Source organism: Choloepus didactylus, chromosome 13 (assembly GCF_015220235.1).
Source record: "Choloepus didactylus isolate mChoDid1 chromosome 13, mChoDid1.pri, whole genome shotgun sequence".
NCBI classification, from domain to species: domain Eukaryota; kingdom Metazoa; phylum Chordata; class Mammalia; order Pilosa; family Megalonychidae; genus Choloepus; species Choloepus didactylus.
Genome location: NC_051319.1, coordinates 80,724,082 through 80,749,535, shown reverse-complemented (window position 1 = coordinate 80,749,535; position 25,454 = coordinate 80,724,082). Strand labels below are relative to the sequence as shown.

Here is a 25,454-nt window from a genome sequence, read left to right as displayed (position 1 = left end):
TTGAGATTAACATGAAAATAAAATGCATGTGTTCCTGGCTGCCAGCAAACAAATACAGTTATTACTAGAAAAGGATCATTCTTGGGTGGGTTTTCCACTCTGAGCTGACAAGTCTGTCTTAGGAACTCAATGAGAGAGCAAAGATAGGACAGAAAAGAAGGCCCTGTGCCTGGACTTGTTACAGGAGTCTTGGTTTCTCTGTCTGTAAAATGGGAATAATCACAGCATCTACCCTCAGAGGCTCTTTGTGTGTGAGGAAGCAGGGAGACAATGCATTTAGGGTATTTAGCCTGGCATATGGTAGGTATACAAAAGAAACAGTGCTGCTGCTGTTATTGTCTGGAATTGCTTTATTCCTTCACCAGCTATTCATGTGCTGCATAAAACAGCTCCATCTAAAATTATGCAAACATGGTAGAATACACAGTGTGTTAAGAAAAATGACTGGCCCGTCTTCAATAACTGAAAGAAGAAAAGCTAGCAATTCCACTCTATATATATATATATATATATATATATATATTTATATAAGCAACTACCTCCATCTACCCTATAGTTAAAATATTTTAAACACAGATTGTTTGAGTTTCTTACAGTGGGATTCGTGTCAGGAAATTTGTACCTGTACATGTATTTATTGCTTAAAAAATTTGCTCAGAAAATCTCTGTCGTGCCATCCCCTTGCTGTGGGCCCTGACCATGTCCCCACTCTGCCCCTGGTGGAGTAAAATGCTGAGTCACTGCTGATGTCATCAAAGACCCCTCGGTGTTGACTGTGGGGAAGTAGAGGAGTCGAGGCTTGCCTTGGCTGGCGAGGGCAGGGGTATCGAGTGGGGAGCAGGCAGGTTCCCTGGCACTGAGGAAGAGCACTCTCATCAGGGGAGTGTTTCCACGTAAGAACTCCTTCCTGGAATTTCTTGGAAAATTTAGATGCTTTTCCAAGTCCTGACTTCTGATAAAAATCAGTCAAAAAACAGTTTAAGTACGATAAAATATATTTCTCCTGTGAGAATTAAAGCTTAGTCGTCAAGGTCGAGGGAATTCATTGATGTCAAGTTGAAAACAAGAGCAGGAAGCAAGTGGAGTTGAAGGTTAAGGTTGACGTTTCCAGGAAGTGGGACAGAAGCATGTAAGAGAAAAGTGGTCACAATCTGGCCGATCAGTCTTGTTCGTTGCTGTTGCCATGGTATAAGAATGTGTCCATAGTCTTGTCAGCTGCCGATGGCAAATCATTCTTGTAAGTCAAGTGAATATTGATAAATTTATTTGTAGAATATATTTTATAGAAATCCTGTGACTGGTGTTCCAAGGAATAGTTTCAACTCAAAGTGAGTCTTTAAATTGGCAATATCAACACGTGATGGTGTGTGGTTCTATTAACTTGCTAGGAGATTCAAATGTTACGTTATTTAAGTACTATCCAGTAATATCCACTGACAGTTTCCAGTGTTTGAATTTTCACTAGTCTAGGCTACATTTCTTTGTAAATACTACTAAACTTACTATTTCTTATTTTTAAAAACACATAAATAAAGCATTGTGACAGACACAGAAAAACTTATTTCAGAAACTCCTGAGAATTCCTGGGAAATCTGATTTCTCATTCCTGAAACATGAAGATTAATTTCTCTTGGCAGTTTGGAAACACTACATCACGGGTCCTCACCCAACCTCGAAAACAGTCTGACTTCTAAAGTGTGGGGATCCTTCAGCCCTCCAATGAGCAAGAGAACCCTCTCCACCCTCTTCTCAGTATTCTCTAGAAGTTTTTGCTAAAAAAAAAAAAAATCCTGAATTAGCATTTTTGAAAATGAAAATCTCTTGAATTCTTTCCACTTAAAACAACAGGCTATTTTTGTCTTCTACTTAGTGTCAAAAACTTCCCGAAACATAAGGAAAAAGTTCTAAAGATCCAAATTAATAAATGCACTTATTTTGCTGAGTAAACCTAACCTGTTGTGGGTCACCCATGTTTCCAAGCATCAAAAGCACAAAAATGATTAAGACCCAGTTACCTCCATTGAGGAGTGCCCAGTATGATGGGGGAGAGAGACACAGAAAGAACTGCTTTATACTGTAGTAAATGTCACAATTGGGTCTGAACAAGGTATAATGTTAGAGCAAACAATGTCATGGTTAACTCTACTTGAGGTAAGAGTTACAGGGTCAGGAAAGACTTCATGGAAGGCCGTTGACGTGAAGCTTGAACAAGGAGGAGATATTTGCCATGCAGATGGAAGCATTTGTAAAGGCACCTAGACTTGAACTTGCTTTGTACATGTAACAGGCATGTAAGTGGCTGATATAGTGCTGGAGGTAGGGTTGACAGGACTGAGCAATGGGGGAGGCGGTAAGGGCTGGGAAAGGGAGGTGTCCAGGATGGGCTCCTAGGCTTTTAGCCTGTACGTACTTCATGTCCTGCTGGTTTCATAGTAGACTCTTAAATTATGATTGAGTTGAGTCACGGTGCTCTCCTGGAGACTACTCAGGGAGCCTGAGCAGAAGAGATCACAGGGCCACAATAGAGTGGGAGTACAGCCTGACTGCCTATAGGGGAAATCCCAGGAGACTTCCTAGGGGAGGTGATATTTGAGCTAGGCCTTGAAGAAAGCCTAGGAGTTCACTAGGCAGAGAGGAATGGAAGCTGGAAGAGAGAAATATGGGTTGGGAATGAAGGTGCATCAAATCAAGGAAAAGCCCACATGATGGCACAGAGGTGCAAAGACCCTTGGGACTCTGGCTAACAAGTAAAGGAGGTTGAACAAAACTCGGTGGTGGTGGTCAGTGTGTGTGTGTGTGTGTGTGTGTGTGTGTGTGTGTGTTGGGAAGGGGAACAGGGAGGACAGTGAACCTGTTAAGGTAACCAGGATGGCTTAACACCCATTTAAAGGTTTAGATTGTACCCTAGGAAGTTGGGAAAAGATGGAGGTTTTAAGCCAGAGAAGCACATGATCATATTTGTACTCAAGTGTCATTGCTTATCTTGAAAGACATAAATGCTGGGAATTTTGGTAGGATTAAAATAATTGAAAATAAACAGTTTAAGCAAAAGAGAATAAGAAATACCAGTACCAATGATGTGCTGACCATCCTCTCTGCACTGGGGGTGATTGTAGGTGGGGGTTTTCTGTCCTGTACTGTCAGTCTGGTAGGAAGTGTGGACACCCCTCATACCAGCAAGGCTGGGATACAGTTAGAACTTAGCAGCTGATGGCAAGGCTGGCAGGACCTGCCTCCCAATCTAAATTGCCATGCTGCCTCAGTTGATGAATGTCTGACACTGGGCATAGCAATCCCATCAAGACACCTTCATCGGATTTCACTCTTCATTGACTCAAGAATTGAAATTTCATGAGTTAGGGAACTTAGTCCCTTGCTTCAACTGGGTTGGTTATTTTTTATGATTTGTGCTGAACTGTGGAGATTGAAACATACACACACACAATAGCCAGGTAAGTTATACCTCCTTGGGCTTGTACATCCTTGTAGGATTTTCTAGTCTATGTCTTCATTTCCCAAATAAGTTGGCCTCTGTACAGAGACTGCAGACAGATTTTGGTGCCATTTCCACTACGGTCGTCATGTGGTAGGGAACCCCAGGTTTGTTCCAATCTAAGAGGTATGCTTGTTTCATTAGAATTGGGGAAATTCAGAATGGCTTGGCTTTTGCACCTAGAGCCCCCACAGCAACCTAGGAGAAGACAAAGATGACTCTACCTGGGCACAGCTCATGACCACTTGACATTGGATGTGGGGGGCATACCGCTCTGTGGGGCATGGGGAGCGGGTTGCAGGGACAACGTTTCAGAAGAGTTTGAGAAAACCTGGCCCCAGTGTTCTGGTTTGCTAATGCAGCCATTAAGCAAAATATTAGAAATAGATTGGCTTTTATAAAGGGGGTTTATTTGGTTACAAACTTACAGTCTGAAGGCCATAAAAGTGTCCAAGGTAAGGCGTCAACAGTCGGGTACCTTCACTGGAGAGAGGCCGTTGGCATCCGGAAAACCTCTGTTAGCTGGGAAGGCACGTGGCTGGTGTCTGCTGATCCCAGGTTGTGTTTCAAAATAGCTTTCTCCCAGGATGTTTCCCTCTAGGTGTCTGGGGGTGTTCTCTTAGTTTCTCCAAGCAAACTCTGGAGTAGGAAAGTCTGCTTTCAATGGCCGTCTTCCAAATGTCTGTCTCAGCTGCAGCGCTGAGGTCCTTCTATTTGTGAGCTTTTATAAGACTCCAGTGAACCTACCAAGACCCAACCTGAATGGGCAGGGTAACACCTCCATGGAAATTATCCAGTCAAGATGTCATACCCTAATCAAGAAGATTAATCAATCTACCCCCACAAGGTTGCATCAAAGAACATGGCCTTTTCTGGGGGTCAAAATATATACAAACCAGTACACCTGGTAATGATGCAAAAATAGGAAATTAAAATGGTCCCAGGGCAGAGCAGTGATTTCCAGGACAACTTCAATTTGACAAACACATATGAAGTAACTTTGCCATATTTCTTTGTGACATTAGACAAGTCACTTTCCCTGTGTGTCTCCAATTCCTCTCTTATTTAGTGAAGTTGTTGGACTGATTGGTTTTAACATGTTTTTTTACGTTTCAACATTCTGTGAATCTGTGAATAACTGCTGAGTTATCACTGCAGTGGTAAGTACATAGGGACCCACCCACCCATCCAATTGGGATACAGTGACCACTCAAAGTAGGCACCTGCCTGCCACTCTGTAGTGAATTTAATTTAATGATGAAGTTCCGGTCCAGAAACAGGGATGACTTGTCATGAACTGGTGTTTGATGGCTGGTTCCATCTGTCCTTCAAAGCCGTTGGCTTAGTGCTCACTCCTCCCTCCCCTGCCTCTGGCTAAGCTTCTTCGGCGTTTATCCTCTGGAGTATTGGTTCATGTGGTTATATCTGCTCCAGCAAAGCAGCCCTCTCTTTGGACTTTATAGCCCCTTTCTGGGAACTCATAAAAAGAATTGCCTTAGCCGTGTCCATGTACTTGGGGACTGACCCCAGAGAGGGGCTACCAGACACCAGAACTTCTGCCTGCACTTGCTGATTCATTATCAGTGTCACACAATCTGCTGTGCGAATGATTATAAATGTGAGGTGTTCTGCTGAAGGAATCATGGACTCTAAGATTAACCCTGTGCCGACAGCCTGCTCATCTGCTGCACGGGAGCCACCCCCAACCTCCCACCCCCCAGCACCATCCCTTTGGTGATAGTCCAGAACAAACCTTGAAAGATTAAAGTGTGTTTTGCAAAGGATAATAGACCTCATGTCCCTGTGATTTAAAAATGCGAATGATAGATTTTTTTTTCCCCCTAGACAGAGAGGCAAGGACAAGGTGGGCAGCTGCTATGGAGGCTAGGAGGCATTGGAGAGAGGACCCCACTCTAGGGCAGACACGTGGGTGTCCAGAAAGAATTTTCAAGCTGGTAATCCAGGTGCAAATGAGATGGGCTGAAGAAGAGCACTAATGCCCCCATGCCCCTGCCCCACACCTTCTCTGCAGATGTGGGAGTATCATCGTGGACCTAGCTGCTAACCATTTGAGAGACTTTGGGCCAGACTCTTCTCTTTCAGCCTCAACCTCTCCCTCCCCTTTACCCCCATTCGTAAAATGAGCAGATTGGGCTAGGTGATCTCAAAGGGCCCTCATCAGACTTTCTTCTCTGTTTCTTTGGTCAGAGCAGGGTCAGCCCCATAGCCTGTTGACCGGGGATCTCTGATGGCCCCAAAGTTTGGGTTGTGGGTACGCAGTTATCCTCTCTGACATACATCACCCACAAAGGTATTTTCCCAAAACATTTCCTCCTCCTTTCTCTACCTCCCCCAAATTGCTGGTGTAGGCTTGAGGTAGGATAACAAAATTGGCAGGGGCTCTTTGCTCCATCTCCTTTTCTTGCTCACTTTCCTTCATTTGGAAGAGGGTAGGTTACCTCCAATGCCAAATCAGAATTCCTGAAGGGCTAGAGATCTATTCCACACCTGAAAACGGTAGAAAAGCCTTCCTTCCTGTGTCCCCATGAGTACTTTTGGGGAAATTAAATGCCAGTCCAATCCTAGGGCTTTATGAAGAAGCTACATTTCTTTGGTCATGTTAATTTCATCTTCTTTACCTGCATCCATTGGGGCAGATGAGAATTATAGTCACAGCTATCATTTTGATTGCTTCTTATTTTCTGGGCACTATATTGAGTACTTTATATGCTCCAGCTCATTTAATCTTTATAACATCCCTTTGAAGTATGGTCTATTTTTTTCTCCATTTTACAGATGAGAAAACTGAGACATATAGGTTAAATATCCTGTCCAAGGTCACAAAGTGAGTCAGTGGTAGAGCTGAGATTTGAACTTGTGTTTTCTGACTCCAGAGCCCAACCAAACATTAACCACCAGGCAGTACCAGTGCAAATCATTTCAAGGGCACAATAATTGCTTATGGATGGGCAGCCCAGAGATGCTTGTCCTCTATCCAGAACTCAGCCCCCTGCTTGACTCATTCCATGTGTTTGCTAGGAGAACAGCTCTGACTAAGAGCGGAAGGGTGTCAGTAACTGCAGGCCTTTATTTCAGTGGTTTATGGTACTGTGATGGGGTTCCTTCCATGGACAACAAGCCATCCTAATAGCGCCATTTATCATTATGACAAAGGTTAGGATCGGGGGAAACTCAAGCTGGAGTGAAAGAGTGGAATTCTGATTATTTTAACTGTTGAAAATGATATCACCTCAGAGCCTCTATCTAATGGGAAATTGGAAGCTGGGCTGAAATTGTTTTAAAATGTATCCAGAGATAGTTTTCTACAGCTGTGATAAAGTCATTTGGTTGTATTTGGAGATGCATTTCTATCTAAACTGTTTTGCTGAGCCGTCTGTGTGTCATCCCGCGCAGAACGCTGTCTTTCAGCCTCCTTAGCCCCAGAAGGGTCCAAGGCTCTGGGAGCCACACCCAGTACTGGGGGTGGAGTTGATGGAGCCCCATAGATGCAGTCGTTTTTTATAATGCACTGTGAATGTCTTTCCATGTGGATAAGTGATGTTCAGCATTTTTAATGGCCACATTGTTTTCCTCAGTTCATCTGGTAGACTGAACCCAAGCTTCTGGAACAAAGTCTCCCCACACCTGCATCAATGAATTTGAGCAAATGGGAGTGCTGACTGAGGGCCCTCTAGATTCGTCTGCCTGTCTGACCAGCCTTTTATTTTTTGGCCTTTGATGCTGGGGACCTGGATGGAAGATTCGTGGGGGCTGGGGCTTCTGCTAACAGATCTCCTCTTTTTTTCACCCTTAGGCAAAAGAAGGGGAATGTGGCCCACAAATACTGGGTTGGAGCTTCAAATTTGGTCAAGTGCAAGCCCTGTCCTGCAGCCCAGTCAGCCATGGTCTGCGGCTCCGACGGCCACACCTATACATCCAAGGTCAGTCCTTTATGTTGTCTTTTTTGGCATCAAAAACTCCTTGTCTGCTTGTTCCAACAAGTCTCTGTGCCAAAACTGAGGCCTGTGAAGCTTGGTGGGCTCCAGGTGCTGGAGAAGCTGCCCCGTGAGCAGACTCAGGGGTGCTGATCTGGCCAAAGAGAGAAGCAAAATAAAAATTATAAATCTACGTAACTGAATTGGTCAAACTTTAAGGGGAAAATGATTCTGAGAGTGGGCACATGACCCTGAAGTTAATCTAGATGGGCTTTCTGGAGAAGGTGAGGTAGCAGGCTGTTCAAAAGCTGCAAGTACTACAGCTTGGCTGATGGAAAGCAAACAAGCAGGCTCAGGGTGCTACTTCATGGACACACAGGGAAAGGAGGAGGATGTAAGCCGACATTTAATCCATGTGTGCTGTTTATGTAGAATGGACCCAGCAGTGTACCAGGTCTGGGGCTCACAGGGGTACATCAGGTGCTGTTCCTTTCTCAGGGGAACCTGAGGGACTTACGGTCTCATGGGGGAGGCAAATATGGCAACAGGTGTTTTGATTCAAACCAATGAAAAGAAAATGGTTTCACAGAAGAAGAGCCAAGGATAAAATGGGTCTGTTTATACTTATTGGAGAGATGGTGAAAAGCTTCACAAAAGTGGGGGTATTTTATCTGGGCTCTAAAGCTTAAATGGGATTTAGACAAGCAGGGAGGCAGGGATTGGGGTGCAAGAAGGAGAAAGGAGGTGAGATTTTTTTCCTTGGAACTTCAAACTCCCCCCTTGGGATACATTGTGTTTGGAAATGGGTGCATTTACCACTGGGATAATGAATGGAAGAAAGGGAAACCACAGAATCGACAAGAGTTTGTTTTTTCTTTCTTTTTCAATAGTATAAATCAAGCACCCGCTCGATGCCTGGCCCTGTGCTAGACGTGAAGGGGTTGGCATTGTGTCTCAGTAGTTTTCTCTAAGAAATGGGGTGTGGGGATGAGAGAGCAGGCTGTGTCCCTCTCATCTCCTCCAGGCAGAGCCTTGCCACTTGAATCTATCTTGGTTTTTTGGATAAGGTTTCACTTGCAGAAAGGAGTCTGTTTAGAATTTGAAAAGCATTGCTGTAGGCGACACCCAGTCACTTCTCAACTACCTTGCTGGCTGGCAGTTCTCTGGGCTCAGGAGCTCGGGCCTTTCTGCTGGGGTTCCCTCTCTGTCCCTCTCCTGCTGCACTGACAGTTGACAGCTCCTGTGATCCCCCCGTTGTCCTGACCCTCACAGCACTGCGATTCCACAGGCCTGGGAGGATCCTCACTGCCTGCTGCCTGCAGAGGCTTTTTCAGGTGGTTTTTTGTTGCACAGGTCAAATATGTTCATTCAGAGAAAGCAGTTGCCTCCTCCCAGATTTCCACACGTGTCTAACAAAACTGGAAGCCAGAAGGTATGTCTGGCTTGTATTCAGATGCACGTAATCTGCTTCAGGTCCTCTGTAGCATAACCATTGCTTAACTAGTTCCTTCATTTATTCCACTAGTATTTTTTGAGCCCCTTCTATGTGCTAGGCAGTGTACTAGGTGCTAGGGAATCTTATAGTATAGTATAATATAGTAGGAATAAAAAAAGTTTGCTCTTCTTCATGCCCAGAGTTAGTAATCCTTATTTCCCCAACTCTAGACCTTTCCCTGTGAATTAGAACTTCTCTGCTCAAATTCATAGCTGGTACATCCTGGCTAAATAGCCCCCCAGCCCACCTTTGCTCAGCTCTACCTACTCTTCCCCCTCTTCTTCCTCTCCCTGATCCATAATTGAATCATGGTTTGAGAAAAATTGTAGTAATTGGGCTCCTTTCCAACGCCCTAAACATTTCTGGAATAGTGGGTTTATAGGGGACACTGATGAATCATTCCTATTCCCCATCTCCCAAAGGCAGATCAGGTCCTCATTGTCCTTCACCTAGAACGGAGCTTCTCCAACTTTAACGTGCATCTGTATCAGCTGGAGAGCCTGTGAAAATGCAGGTTCTGATATAGCAGGTCTGAGTGGGACCTGAGGTTCTGCATTTCTGACAAGCTCCCAGGTACTGCCCGTGCTGCTGGTCCATGGAGCATGCTGTGAGAAGCAGGGACCTCCAGTGTCAGAGGCACCTCCTCATATGTCTCCTCGCCTCCAGTCTGCCCCTTTACCTACCTCCAGAATCCATTTCCACGAGACAGAGGGGGGATATTTCTGTAGTAAAAGTCTGCTCATGTGCTTCTCCTGCTTAAAAGGCTTCGATAGCTTTCCTCTGCTGCTAGGACTAAGCTCGCTCTCTTTATTGTTACTAACAAGATGACCAGAATCTGTCCTTTCTCACCCCATAATTACTTAGCATAGAGAGGATCATTCATCCATTTCTTTGCTCGTTCAAAACTACTTATTGAGTACCCGGTTGTTTTAGGCACTGTGAAAAACCTAGGGAGGGCTGTGGATAGCAAGACAGACAGACACCATTCCTGCTCATTGGGAGGTTGCAGTCTAGAAGGGGAGGCAAAATAGTTAAGTAGCCAAAGAAATAAATATGTAATTCCAAATGTTGGTGAGTACTACAAGGAGAATAGGAATGGTCCTGGGAGAGAGAATGGCAGAGAGAGGTGTGAGGGAAGTGTGATGGAAGGCTTCTCGGAGGAGATAACAGTTAACTGAGATGAAGGCCCAGAAGGCCCAGAGTGGAGGGATAGAAGTTTCCAGATGGAGAAAATAGTACAGACCAAGTTTCTCAGGCAGGGTGCGTTTGATGGACTGAGAGGATGGCCATGTAGCTGTAACAAGGAGGGGAGAGGCATAGAGATGAGTGGGGAGAGGGGACGTTATGGGGTGAATCGTGTGCTCTAAGAGATATGCTCAGTGCCTAATCCCCAGTACCGAGGACTGTAAACTTATTTGGAAATAGGGTCATTACAGATGTGATTAGGCAAGTTAAATGAGGCCATGAGCAGTGTGGCTGGTGTCCTTATAAGAAGAGGAAATTTGGACACTGACAGACACAGGGAGCACGTGATAGCCAAGGCAGAGAAGATCATGGACTGCTGGCAGAGCACCAGAAGCTGGAAGAAGCAAGGCAGGATTCTCCCCTAAAGGTTTCAGGGGAAACATGGCCTTGGTGTTAGACTTCCAGCCTCCAGAGCTGTGAGTCAATAAACTTCTGTTGTTTTAAGACACGCAGCCTGTGGTACTTTGTTAGAACATCCCTAGGAAACTGAGACCGGGAGGATGTCAGGAATGGTCTAAGAAGTTGACAGTTAGGCAGAGGTGGAAAGGGAGGAGATTGTCAGGGGAATTTCAACTTATGGGCCACTTCTTGTGAAAGTAGATCCCAGGGGTGGAGACACACACATCACTGCCTTTACCAGGCATGGCACATGGAGCACAGTGGGCTCTCAGGAGCTGTCATCAAGAGAAGAGCCACCAAGGACTCCAGCTGAGAAGGGACAGGGAGATGCCAGTTTGTGTAACCCATCTTGGTTCTGAGTGAATGGGATGGAGAGAGCTTAGTGTCTGAGAAAAATAAAGCTTCCCTACCTTGGGCCAGTTGCTTAGCTAAACACCCAGCCTGCAGCTCTGCAGGAAGAGTTAGAGGCTTCTTGAAATAATTCTCTCTTTGTGAAGATCCAGTTTGTGCTTTTCAAATTATTCCCTCCAGCTTTGGAGTGAACTGTGTGGTCCCCAGGCCCAAAACTGGAGACAAGCCATGAAATGGCAGTGAGTGATCAGGGCTGTTTGGGCAAATAGCACATTGCACATCAAACCCCACCAAAAACATGCCCTCTTGCCTCTGTCTCTCATTTGCAAAAAGAGCTTAAAATGCCAGCTCCCTGTGACCCCCAGAGCTGCAAGGAGCAGTGGTAACTTGTTGTGTCAGTGTGGCTCAAAATGCTATCAGTTGTCCAGGGGCTGTCTCTGGAAATGCCTACAGTCAAGGCCTCCTGCAGCCTGACTAATAGAATTTGCAATCTGTGTGGGGGAAAGTTGTCTGCTTATAGGTGCTGGCAAACAGCTTGTTTAAGAGGCAGGATGAGGACTTGGAAGATTCATTTGCAAAGACTCCTGGTTCCTCAGGAGAGGAGGGATCTCCAGACACCTCCAGACAGAGCCTCAAAGGCCTGCCCACAGCTGTCCTGGGAGCAGTTCCTTAAGTGTCCTGAATTTCTGCAGCCAGCCTGACTCAGTCCTCGGCTCCCCAGACCCTTCCTATTGTCATTTTCTTCCCCTCAATTTACTCTGAACAAAAGAAAAGACTTAAACCTTCTTATCAGAAATCATAGTATTCTTCTCCCCATTCTGTACCCAGGGTACACTGAGGCCCAAAGAGACCCAGTAACCTGTTCAAGGTTTCTATCAGGACTGCGGCTGAGTTAGACACCCATGGTCTCCTGCCTGGATGTCTGCGATCTACCCACTTCTATTTGAAACAAAGGGGAAGGGGAGGTGGGAGAGGCAGTTTTACACTGAAATACGGTGTGGGTGTTGGTTCTCAGTCTCCTAGTCTTCTGTCTTGTGTGACCTTTCAGAAAATTTTAATTTTCTCTTTTCTAAAGAGATGAATCAAGTACGACTCAAATCAGAAATTGTGTGTTGATTACTCAAGACCTCTAAAGGAGAAGACAATTCTAACCCCTTGTGGCATTCATCAAGGTGTACTTCCAATGGTGGTGTTTCAGTCTTGGGATCTTTCTGTTATTTTCCCCAAATACATGCTCACTTATTTATTGAGCTGCAAAAGGATTTATTAGTCTCACAGACAAAGCTGTTGAGGACCACCAGCAGATGCTCAATTAATAAAAATGCAAGAGTGAATTACTGAACAAATGACTTCCCATGCCCTAGAGTTATGGCCTTTTTTGGGTCACTGACATCAGGAAAAAAGGACAGATAAGACCATGATGGATGTATAACAGGGTGTGATTTGATGTCATAAGTCAAACTCATAAAAAAAAAAACCCATATAATTTTGACAAACATATAGTAGCCCTAGTCCTGTCATCATCAGGAAACCTCACACCCTGTAATAAATAATCTCTGTACTCCGGGTGAATTGTTTGCCTCTCCCCGAATAGAGTGGAGACTGTGGGGAACATTGTCACGAGCAGAGGAGGAAGGAGCCTGAGCATCAGTTCCATTCTCAGTTCTGAGTGTTGGTCCTCAGCATCCCCTTATATAAGCTTTCCTTCTGCTTCTGGCCCAGAATAGGCTGAGGCTCTTAGAACTGGGGTATGTACTTAGGAGCCTCTATTTAGAGCAGGTCTTTTCCAGCGCCTTGGCACCTGAGACACCACTCAGAGATCTGTGACTCCCCCAGGTTCAAAGATAAAGTGAACAAGGACGTGCAAAGCCTTGAGATGAAGGGATATAAGATGTTGCATGGCCGTAAGTGATTATTGAGACTCTATAAAACATATTCTATAAAAGATAAGGAACAGAAGGATACCTGGGGAATTGACCGTTTGAAGACCAGTGTGGCAGCTGGTTTAAGAGTCCGTTATAGATCCTCCTCCTGGACGCTGCTTCTGGGCAATAAGGATCGTCTAGTCATTTATTAGTTGCCCATTACGTTGCCTTCTCCTGGCCAGGAAAACTGAACTAGTACTGCCCAGGGATCCAATAAATATTTATTGAGTTCTTACCCTGTGCCATTCACTGTGCTAGATAACTGGGACTATGGCAAAGGACAAGATAGACAAAGCTCTAGTTTTTGTGGAACTTACAAGGAAGGTAGACAAATTGAAAAGCAACCTCCTTTCATTAGATTAGGTATTTAGATAAGGGGCATTTGGGGTGCTGAAGGAGCACGGAGCAAGCCCATCTCAATCATTTCAGAGGTGTAAGTAGTCTTTTAGAGGAGATGATGGTTCAGTTGAGATCTTACACCTGAAAGGAGTCAGTCAGAGTAAGAGTGGGGAAGAGAGGATTGAAGAGATAAATGAAAGCATGGCACTCAGAAGGAACTGGTGACAATGTCGCTGTGGCTGGGTCACATATAGTGTAGGATGGGGTGGAGGGTAATGAAATGAGGCTAGAAAAATAACCAGCAGCCACATCTTGCAGGGCCTCAAAGACCATCTGAAGGAGGTTGACTTTGCCCTAAGATCGTCAGGCAGCTTATTGAAGGTTTATATTTTTGAACTGACTTAACACTAGCTGCAGGGTCAGGGCTGGAATGGAGGCAGAGTGTGACTGAGGAGCCTACAGGAGCCATCTGGGCACAGCATGAGTAAGGCTTGGGTTTGTATGGTGGGTGCAGAAATGGATAGAAAACTATCTAAAGAGGCATTAAGAAGTCATGGCTGAAGTCCTCAATCTAGGGGCTGCCCTTATGAAACTTCTCTCTCCAATGGTGAAGCTAAGCTTACTTATAACTGTGCCTAAGAGTCACCCCCAGAGAACCTTTTTTGTTGCCTCTCTCTCTCAGCCAACTCTGTAAATAAACTCACTACCCTCCCATCTACATGGGACACGACTCCCAGGGATGAGCCTGGACCCAGCATCATGGGATTGAGAAAGCCTTCTTGACCAAAAGGGGGAAATGAAATGAAACAAAATAGTTTAAGTGGCTAAGAGATTTCAGAGTCTAGAGGTCGTTCTGGAGGTTATTCTTGTGCATGTATAGATATTCCTTTTTAGTTTCTAGTGTAGGCGAATAACTGGAAGGAAATACCTGAAACTGTTGAACTTTTCAATATTAGCTGTGATTCTTGATGATTGTTAACTATACAGCTTTTATGGTGTGACCATGTGATTGTGAAAACCTTGTGACTGACACTCCCTGGATCCAGTGTATGGGCAGATAAGTAATAAAGACAAAAAAAATATATAAATACTAGTGGTGATAAAGGGTATGGGATGTTTTGGTGTTCTTTTTTTATTTTTATTCTTTTTTCTTTTTTGGAGTAATAAAAATGTTCTAAAATTGGTTGTGGTGATGAATGCACAACTATATGATGATACTGTGAGCCATTGATAGAACACTTTGGATAGATTATATGGTGTGTGAATACATCTCAATAAAATTGGATTTAAAAAAAAAAAAGTAGTAGTCAAGGCTGGTCTTAGTGACCGAAATTCAATTAGAAAGTCATTTTAGCTCTACATTCAGCAGGACTTCTTTACCATCCTCATCTTATCTGGACTTGCAAATCCTCCTGCCAACTTTTAATGCTGTCTATAAGAAGAGGGTGATGGATGCTGCTGACTAGACTCTCCAGCCAGCCGAGGCTTCAGGTAGATTTTCTCAGGTTTTCTCTCTGTGGGTGAGATTGCCATTTTGGAAAATGTGAGGCGATCTGGAGTACCAGGGTCCTGGATTCTCAGGGGAGGAGTCCCTGCTGCTCTCTAACCTGGCTTGGCTCTGGCAGGTATGCCATTGCCAGGCTGCCTTTCACAGGACTTTGTTGAATTCTCTCAAGCTGCTCCCACCGGCTCAAAGCTCAGATGTTAGGGCTATGACTGCTCACTTTCCAACAGGAAGCCAGGGTGCTCAGCCTGACCTCTGATGAGAGGGTCCTCCGAGTATATTTAGGACCCCCAGATAGCTGGCTGTGTTCTCTGGCGTCAGCTTGCTTGTTGGTAATTGGAAAACAAGCAGGCAAAACCCGTCTGCTCTCAAACACCACCACCCCAAATGTTTACTTCCTTAATCACTGTTAAACAATTAGCAAATGGCTCATTTATGTCTAGATGCAGAAGAGAGATGCAGAATTAAGAACCTCCATGAAAGAAAATGTTTCTCTTCTGTTCTCTGAGTGTGCACACGTGAGGGAGGGGTAGTAAGAGAGCTTGCTTTACAGGGCTGACATTTCTTTCAGCATGCTGTCACTCCAGATTATATAATTTTCAGAGTCATCTTAATAGTTTCCAACAGTTGCTACCAAGTAAAGGTCATGTTTGAAGTTCTTGGCAAATAGAGTCTCTGTTGGCCAGCATTTCCTGGGAACAGGCTGTTCTGAGGGTTAAAGCAAATTCAGAGTGTGGATGTTAGGACTTCCCAAGATGGCTTCAAGCTCAGTGTGTTGTCTCCATCTCCCACAGACTTTCATGATCCTGTGACAGTGACAGGCGTGGAGGGTTTTATGTGTGGCTACTCATCTTTGCTCTTAGGCAGAGTTGAGGCTTTCATTGTTTTCTAGGATATTTTTGGATAGCTCTGCCTTCACCAGACCTGTGGGGTGAGAATTATCTTCACTTACAAATGGCTCATTGGTGAGAGACTTGCTTCTGACTAAGCAAAAAATAAAATTATTGGAAACTGAAGGTGGGAGGCTGGCATTAGCACATTTTGTGCATCAGCAGGCCGGAGCACAACGGCAGACATAATGGCACCAAAAATGAGAGTAGCAGCAGCAATTAGGCCGGCCAAAGGATGCTCCCTTCTGTGCAGCACTGTGGGGAGACAAGAAGTAAAAATCCTGATCCTGCCCACGTGGTGCTCTCAGGTAGGAGAGGAAGAAAAGATACAGATAGACCACAGTGGATACCAGTGGTCTGACGAGGGTTTCAGGCACCACATTTCATTATTTTGGTTTTCTGTTGCTTAGGAAAAAACAGTAATAGAGGTTTTATGACTTTGGAGAAATACTCTGTGGCATCGAACTAACTATATGCAGTTTTGCTTTGCAAATTAAGCAGTTTGAGGTGAGGGGACAAATCCCCCACCACAGATACCCCAATTTTGCCTTTCTTCTCAGGTCTTATTCATTTTCAATCTCCTTTCCACAGTTTGGAGTAACCAATACATTTGTTAATGAGAGCCTAGTATGTGTGATATGCAGACATCAATTATCAGTTTAAATAGGGCTCTTGTCCTGATTTTGTTATTACCAACCATATTACTGTAGATGATGATTTAGCCTCCAAGAGCTTGTTTTCATTCCCTTTTCTCCTTCACCAGGTTGTTGGGAGGAGCATGTGTAAATAATATTAGAAATATTAATCATGTATTAGTTAGGATATAAGTTCTGGCTGCTGCAACAGAACCCCAAATGAAACAGATAGGAGCACGTTTTATTTCTCCCTGTGTAAATATTCCAAAGGTAAGCATCTTGATATAGTGGCTCTTTACTGATATAGTGGCTCTATACTGTCAAGGACCCAGGATCCTTTTGGGTTGATGTCTTGTCATTCTCAACGATTGGAGTTGAACATCTGCCTCTGGGTGCAAGATGGCTGCTGCATCCCAGCCAGCAGGAAGGAGGAAAGAAAAGGAGGCACAAACCAGAAGTCACATGTGATGCTTCTGTTCATATCCTATTGGACAGATCTTCATCACATGTCTATACCAAACTGCAAAGTAAGCTGGGAAATGTAGTTTCTATTTCTGGCAGCTATGTGCCCAGCTAAAATTTGAGAGCACATTATTAAGGGAAAGACACTATAAATTCTGGGCTTGGCTAGCTAATCTGCTGCAGTAATATCTTCAACAACAACAATAATAAAAGAATCACAACAGTATGTTATTACTGAACATGATTAAGCACTATATGGCATTGTGCTAAGTGCCTTTTCCTGTATTACTTCATTTACTTCTCAGAATAAACCTATGAAGTTCCAAATTAAAGATGAGAAAACTGAGGGTATAAAACTTTTCCACGGTCAACAGCTAGAAAGTAGCAGAGCAGATATTTCAGCTCTGATGTTGACTCTAGAATTACAGTCTTTACTTCCATGAGTAAAAAGCCATCTGAAAAGTAATGTAAAATACCAGCTGTATCATCAGGATGCTTTTGATTTTAAGTGATGGAAACATGACTCAGACTTAGCTGCAATCAAAGGAGAGACTTTATTGGCATACAAGGCTGAAAAAGCATCCTGGTGTAGCCAGACCTCAGAGGTAGAAGAAGAAAGTCAGCATTGATGACACTCCATTTCCTTTTGTCTCTCATCTTTGCTTGTCTCTGACTTCATTCTGCAAATAGACTTTCTCCACCCAGCAGGGAATATGGATTTTGACAGCCCACGGTTCACTTGTTCCCAGCCTTAGAAACTCTTGAGGAAAGGCAAGAGGAACCCTCCTTTCACCAGTGACTGCGTTTCAATCCCAAAGAAGGATTCTCCTTGGCTCTTTTTGAATCACGTGTTCATCCCTTAGGCAAATACTGTGTCCAGACCAATGTTGTTCTGTGATTGGCCTACACCAGTCACATGACGCTCTCCACTCCTACCATTCACTGTGATAAGGGTAAGATTTTTTTTGCCAAGGAAGAGGCAGGGCAACTGTGCAGTCTGGATGAGCACAATTTAAAAAGTCACATACCACACAATCATCTTTTTAAATAGTAAATATATGTAGTAAATATATTAAAGGCTTCAGCTAAGTGGCATTAGTTTGAGTCAATAAGACTGTAATAATGCATGCTGGGTTTTTAGGAATGGCGGGCATAGAGGGCTGTGTTAGAAAGGGGCGTATAAAAACATGTCTTTATACCTGATATATTCATTTTCTAGTTAAAGTTCATCTAAAATAAAGGATATCCAGTGTCATTAGAATTCAGAATTCTTTTAAACCATTTGGCCTAATGCTTTAATACTTCATCCTGATCATGGGGCACATCTGTCCTCTGTTCTACTGAGCATTTATTTTTTCTTAGAACATGCCACAGTAACACAGTCCTTTTGGCTCCCGAGGATAAAATTTCAGGCAAAATGGTTATTGTGACATTTTTAAAAAAGCACAGATGTTCAAACACTGTCCATGGTGACAATGCATCCGCAGAATTTACAGAGACTGCTTCAACATGCAGATTATTCCTGAAGTTAGAGCAGAAGGAAGCGATTCAACTAATTATTTTACCACTTATTTCTGTGTTGTAGATGCAAACATGCATTTAGCCAAGATTTGAAGAATAGGTTTGCATTTCTTCTCCAATGCCCTGAGTGGAAAGCTTTGTAATTAGTTAGCACTTTTGTTAAAAACACATCAGGAAGAATAACCTTTCTTGTTGTCAGTTCTGTTGAATGCACAATTAAGCCATTTGATAAAGCAATTACCTGAACATGAGGATGCTCATCCTTACCTCATCAAGAGATGAAATTAGGGATTAGGTAAAATTGCAAAGCATATGAGATCTCTGCCTATGAGTCCTTTAAAAGATAGAAAGGTCCCTGGCCAGAATGAATATGCACAGTGCTATAAATCTAATTAAATCATTACAAACAACTTTAATTAAGTTCATAATCATGTTGCTTTTGTTTTTCTTTATAAGAAGCAAACAAAATACTCCCCGTTGACATACTGCTGAAATGAATACAGACCTCTTCATAACATTTTCCAAGAGAACATTTCTTCAGCACCAGAAATGGGTAACGTGCAGAGAAGCTCATCTCATTTTCTAAGCCTGGGGCTAGGACTTGGACGTGAGGGAATATTAGTTGAGTTAGAATTTACCGTGAATTGCCACCATAACTGCATATCAAGGGGAATGACTAAGGATGCTCTCACTTTCACCAAAGCAAGGGTTCCTACCCCCCTTTTTAAAAAAAATGAAACATTTTGGAGTATTTATATACCATGCATGGAATAGAAATGCCTCGTTTTCTCGGCAACAGTGGTTCCTGAGCTGCTGGGGTCTGTCCAGCGAGGTGCTCAGATATGGGGAAAACCCTGTTGCTGAAAGGACAACTTTTCCCAAGGTCTCATGCAAAGGCACTGAAACCTGCTTTGAAATCCAAACCTCCCCAGAGACAGGCCGTGTGATGGTGGCCAGAGACGAAACTAGGGTGCTACATGATCCCAGGAACCCTGACTGGATTGATCAGTTGGTTTATTTGCTTTCTGCTTTCCTGGGGGAGAGACTAAAAGATAATATTATAGATTACTGCAGGAGGAAAATCCCAAATACGATTCTGGGCAAAAGACAGTATATTTTTCATTTTGTCTTCCACCATGCCCTGATGTAAGCTCTCTGGACTAGCTACTGGCACCTCTTTATAGCAAACCAACGTACCACCCAATTCACTGGCACCAAAGAAAGAACAGATAGAGGTAGTTTAAGGAGGATACATCATCTTGTCTTAGTGTCCTGGATGTTAAAACAAATGGCATTTGACTTAGCAACAGGGATTTATTGGCTCTCAGTATCACAGACTAGAAGGCTTGCTTCCTTGCAGGGTAGGTACTTTCTGGCTAGCTGGCAATCTTGGAGTTCCTTGGCTTTTCTGTCACGTGGCAATGCACATGGCAGCAACTTCTTCTTCCCTTCTAGGTTCTGTTGAATTCCAGCTTCTGGCTGCTCCCCGTGGCTTCTCCTCCCATGTCCAATTTCCTTTGCTTATAAAGACTTCAGCCATATTGGACTAAGGCCCACCCGCATCCAGTTTGGGTACACTCTACCTAATAACATCTTCAAACCCTATTTAAAAATGGGCTCACACCCCCAAGACCTGAACATGCCTTTCGTGGAGGGCATGATACAATCCCCAACAATTGTTTTGCAGTTTGATGCCCTAGGATGGGGTAGAATGGACTGAGCCTCCCTTACCCACATCCACCTCACCAAAAAAAGAGTAACTGTATTCCTAGGACTTTTACTTTAAGGCCCATCCTGAGCACCGTCTCCTCGGTGAAGTCTCCTTGATCCCTTCATGCTTAGTTTAGACATTGCTTTCCTCTGAACTCCCATAGCACCAACTATTACCTCTGCTGGAACGTTCATTCCATGGCATTGAAATTATCTGTACCTGTTTGTTTATTTCCAGCAGTATGATAGAGTAGATATCCTGAAATCTGTATGAACAAAATTCCTAGCAATTTGATAAACATCCTTTTAAATAGGTGAGCTTGTAAGAAGTAAGGGACATTCCTGGTGGGTGGAAGGTAGGGTAGTGGAGACAAAAAAGTAGCTGAAAACCAGAATGGATACTGACTACTGGAGGTGGGTTAGCCGATCTAAAGAGGCTTAGGTGTAACAGCTGCTTGAGGACTGGAGACAATGCCTTAAGTCACAAGTAGGAAGTTGGAGCTGAGACACCCCTGGATGCACACATAAAGACCCTCAGGGTATTCATCCAGAATTTAAGGGCTTGATTTAAAACAAAAAAACAAAACACCTGCTGGCATATTGAGACGGCACCAGTATTTGTCAATCTCAGCATGGGATCTGGTTAGAGACGAAAAAATATTCACCTATGAAACTGTAACAGTGAGCCTGCAGTCACACAGGTAGAGCAAGGGTGAGATACAACATATTTAAAGATTTATAGAGGGCACAGACACAAACCGATCAGAGCAGGTAGCACTTTCTCAGCTATCCTGTGGCATGTTATGTGAATTTCAGCCTGGGTATGGGATTCATTTGTATAGTGTTTGTATGGTTTGGGAAATCTGAAACTGATAAACTGAAAGTGGTCCTGGATGGGTGCCTTCCAGGGTGCCTGGAAAAAGCAAATGCAAATTCTATCTGGGGAGCTGAACCCTCAACTGAAGCTTCACAGGATCCCCTCAAAACCCTGCCAAACATGACTCATAATTCTTTAAAGCATAGAAGGAAATGAGTCACCACAAGCAAGTGGCAGCATAAATAATAAACAGCAGAATTAGGCTCCGAAGAATTTGGGAGATGGATTTTTCAGGTACAGAATATAAAATAGTTCAAATGTTCAAAATGCTTAAATTTAAAAAAGAATTTAAAACTTAAGCAATGAATTACATACTACCAAAAATTACCAGATTATTTTGAAACTTCTAGAAATGAAAAATAGAATTGTCAAAAGAACATTTTATTGAAGAAAACATGCATGCAAGCTTCTTCATCATGGGAAAAAAACTAGGGCTCCAGCTCCTTATTCTAAATTTGACAATTAAAAGGAAGTAATTAAACATATATCCATTCCATCTGTACAAACCACTAAGGGAATTCAATAAGGGAAAATTCTTTATAGAGGTATTATAGTGAATAAATACAGAAGGAATGACAGAATAAGAAAATCACCATTTTCAGTTCCTAATGATATAATTGATATAGGCAATAATCACCGACAGATGAAACCGTTAGACGAAAGGTTGATGTAGAACTTCGCAGTGGAAGGATCAGGTGGTTGCCACCTGAGCCCACTGCTGAATCTTGGGGTCACTCAGGTGGGCACCTTGGCAGCGTTTGTCCTCTGATGCCAGGCAGGAGGAAGCGTGCAATATGTGTGCTTCGTAGGTACATGAAGTATTCTCACCAAAAGGAGTTGAACCTAAATCTAATCAAGCCTAAAAGCACTAACTTCCGTGAACAGGATGTTCGGGGGTAGAACAATGCATTAAATGAGGCCACACAGAAGTAAAGAGACAAATCCAGAATGTGAGGTATTTAGGGGACCATACAATGGACCCTGTTTCTGCATGGAAAAAGGTGGAGTGAATATGTGCTAGATGAAAGGGACCTGAGACGTAACTACTAAATGTTGTTGGTTGGTTGGACCTGAATGGAAACAAACTGACCAAATTTTTAAAAAAAGATGTTTTTGACTCAAGGAAAATTGATTATGGACTGGGAATTAGATGTGTTAGCACATTGTAAGTAGGTAAGAAAAACATGCATGATTTTTAGAGCTGTATTATGAAGAATATAGGAGGGTTGCTTTGAAATACTTCAGCAAAGAGAAAAAGAAAGGGTGAGATAAAGTAAATGTGGCAAAATCTTGAAAATTGTTGAACTGAGATCATGGCATGTAATCTAATAAATAAACATTCAGATAAATACATGAGTAAGCTCCTTGAGGGCAGAAACTATCTGCTGTTAATCCTGTAACCATAATGTTGCAGTATATAAAATAAATGTTAGTAGAAAGGACGAAGGGAGGAATATATATTCATAGGAACCTTATAGAGGAAAAATAAAAATGATAAATATGTGAAAGTATAAAAATATATAGATTATATTCAGAGATAGATTGTGGTGATGAACGCATAACTATGTTATCGTACTGTGGACAGTGGATTGTATACCATGGATGATTGTATGGTGTGTGAATGTATTTCAATAAAACTGAATTTAATAAAAAAAATATATATATATATATCTATATATAGATCACAGACCTAAATGTAAACCTAAAACTATGAAACTTCTAGGAAAAAAGCATAAGAGAAAATCGTTGTGACCTTAGGTTAGGCAAAGATTTCTTATATACCATGCCAGAAGTATGATTTGTAAAATAATAAATTGATACTTTTTTCAGTTCTGCTCTTTGAAAGACACTGTTAAGAGAATGAAAGAAAAAAAAAAGTCACAGCCAAGGAGTAAATATTTGCAAATAAAATATCTGATAAAGGACTCGTGCCCAGAATATATAAAGAACTCTCTCAACTCAATAATAAGTAAACAAACAACTTGATTTAAAAAAAAAAAAAAAAAAAAAAAAGCAGGCAAAACAGGCAAAAGATTTGAACAGAGACTTCATCAAAGAAGATGTGTGGATGATAAATAAGTATAAAAATGATGTTCAATATCATTTGTCATTGGGGAAATGCTAATTAAAACCACAATGAGATAGTAGAATTACTTAAAGATATTCATACCAAGTTTTGAAAAAGATGTGGAAGAATTGGAACTTTCACATACTCTTGGTGGGAATGTCAAATGGTCTAACCACTTTGGAAAACAGTTTGGAAATTTCTTAAAAACAACTATATGATCCAGCCATTCCACTTCTAGATGTTTACCAAAAAGAAATGAAAGTATAGGTGTGCAGAAAGACTTGCAAACAATGATCATGGCAACATTATTTTTAATGGCCCCAAAGTTGAAACTATCCAAATGTCTGTCAACAAGTGATAAATAAACAAACATGATATATCCAAACAATAGGATACTACTCAGCAGTTAAAAGGAATGAGCTATTGATTTGTGCAACATGAATGAATATTAAAATATTTGTGCTCTTTTAAAGAACCCAGCTAAAAAATTGTTCATATTGTTTGAGTCCATTGATTAAAAATACTTTAGAAACTGCAAATTAATCTATAGTGACACAGGTCAGTAGTTGTCTGGGAAGTGGGAGTGAAGGATGGAGAGAAGTAGAAGGGAAGGGTTTCAAGGAGCATGAGGAAACTTAGGGATGTTGGATATTATGATGATAGTTTCACAAATATGTATATATTATATTTATATATTTCCAAATAATACATATAAGGATTTATATATTTTAAGATACATATATGAAAAGATACTTATCAAACCTTGTCAAATTGCATATGTTTTAAATAAGTAGTTGATTATATGTCAATTATACTTCAGTAAAACTGTTCAAAAAGTTTTTTAAAAGAGACCTATAGAGTGCATCCAGGGATTAGCACAGTCTTCCAATTACCCACATTTGTTTTCATGCTTCTCTCTTTTGATGCCAATCTCCTCCATTATTTAGAAAGATCCCACTTTGTTCTCACATCTAGGCTGAGTAATATCAGGAAATAGAGTTGACACTTTCCAAAGATTTCTCCACGGAAAAATCGAAAGGTAAAAAAGAATCCGAGTTACTCTGAGGTGTGGGCAGGCTGAGGGGCTGTGTGGGAGGACAGAGGCTGCGTTGGCCCATCAGTGTGACGGTTAAGAGCTGGTGCCCTGGAGCAGGACACCATAGTCTCAAATCCCAGCTGAGTTTGATAGCTGTGTGACCTTGACTGAGTTATGCGACCTCTCTGTGCCCCCGTTTCCTTGTCTGCAAAAAGGGGGTAATGATAATACCTACCACAGAGGGTTTTTGCAGGGGTTAAATTAATTATTACGTATTAAATTCTTAGAACTGTATCTGGCACAAGTGTAAACCATCAATAAATATTCGTTGTTCTTCCTCTACCCCCAAAGAAGTCTGAGGGACCTTTTCTAGAAATCCAGAACTCCCTCTGGCCCCAGTGATCCAGCTTTTACATCACACTTTCCATTTTCTTCAGGAAGTCTTTTTACTCCCAAGTAGATAAGATTGTTCCATGATCTGTACCATGGAGGTGGTAGCAGTGATAATGGTAGCACGTACCTTTTGTTTCAGAGGTCCTTTGTGCCAGTTACTGGCTGGAGAAAGGATCTTCTTACTTTGTACTGACCCCACCCCTGGCAGCATCTAACATGGGGGACACTCAGGCTGTTGGTATGAAATGGTGCTCAGGTTTATTTTCATTCATTCGGCCAACACATACTGAGGATTAGGCCACAGCAGGTACTCATTCCAGGCATGGCTGCATTCCTTTTGGTGAAATCAGGGTGGGCCTGAGTTCAGAAGTCCTTACATGGATTATGAGATGGTAGTGAGAGGTGGATACAATTGCACAGAGCATTGCACATATGCTTCCTGTATAGTCACTGTTCCGCCTGCTTCACCCTAACATCACCCTGTCCCCATCCACTATTCCTTCATTCATCACATGCTTGTTGAGCCCCTCTGATTCACTTGGCACATGAATAGGATGCTGCAACAGGCGGACTGAGCTGGCTGTGCTTTCTAGAGCTTGTGAGTCGGTGTCTGGGCTTTGCTACAGTTTCCAAGCCCGGGTTTACACGTCTCTGAGACAGGGCCCTGGTGGAGCACACAGAGACCAGCAGCACTGGTTGCTGGGCTGCTCATTGTTATTCTAGAGGGGAGGGACAGAAATGTGACCCTACCCAAATTTTCCAAATATGGAAGGGGAACAGACAACTGGGCTTCAGTCTGCTCCTGCCTGAGAAGCTTCTCACCCTAAGGAATTAAGCAAAGGCAGCACCTCCATTCACAGTGCCAGAGACAGAGTCTTCTCCAGAACCCCTCTTCAGGGGCCAGCTTTACCTCCTCTGACCTGGGCATCATGCCCCAGCCCCCCGTGTTTGTACCGTTGACTGTTAGGTGTCACCTGCACAGACACCCGTACCTATGGACACATCGAGTTCCTAGCCTGTCCCACGTGCTGTGCTGAGCACGTGACGTGATGCATCTTACTTAACTCTCACACCACTCCCACGAAATGGGCACTAGTGTAAACCCCTTCTACAGACAGGGAAGAAAGACAGGCTCCTGTTAACACTCCTGTGGTCCCTCAGCTCCTAGGTGGAGAA

The 25,454-nt window shown here is 42.9% G+C and overlaps 1 protein-coding gene across 2 annotated transcripts in view; it reads left to right on the top strand.

Moving 5' to 3' along the window:
* The window catches only part of SPOCK1 (SPARC (osteonectin), cwcv and kazal like domains proteoglycan 1), a 562,067-nt gene that overhangs the window by 398,375 nt on the left and 138,238 nt on the right, over positions 1 to 25,454 (top strand). For both annotated transcript variants that reach the window (XM_037801466.1, XM_037801465.1), the window contains one exon: positions 7,308 to 7,434. In XM_037801466.1, the coding sequence (XP_037657394.1) occupies positions 7,308 to 7,434 (127 nt within the window). The remainder of the gene's footprint in view (positions 1 to 7,307; positions 7,435 to 25,454) is intronic.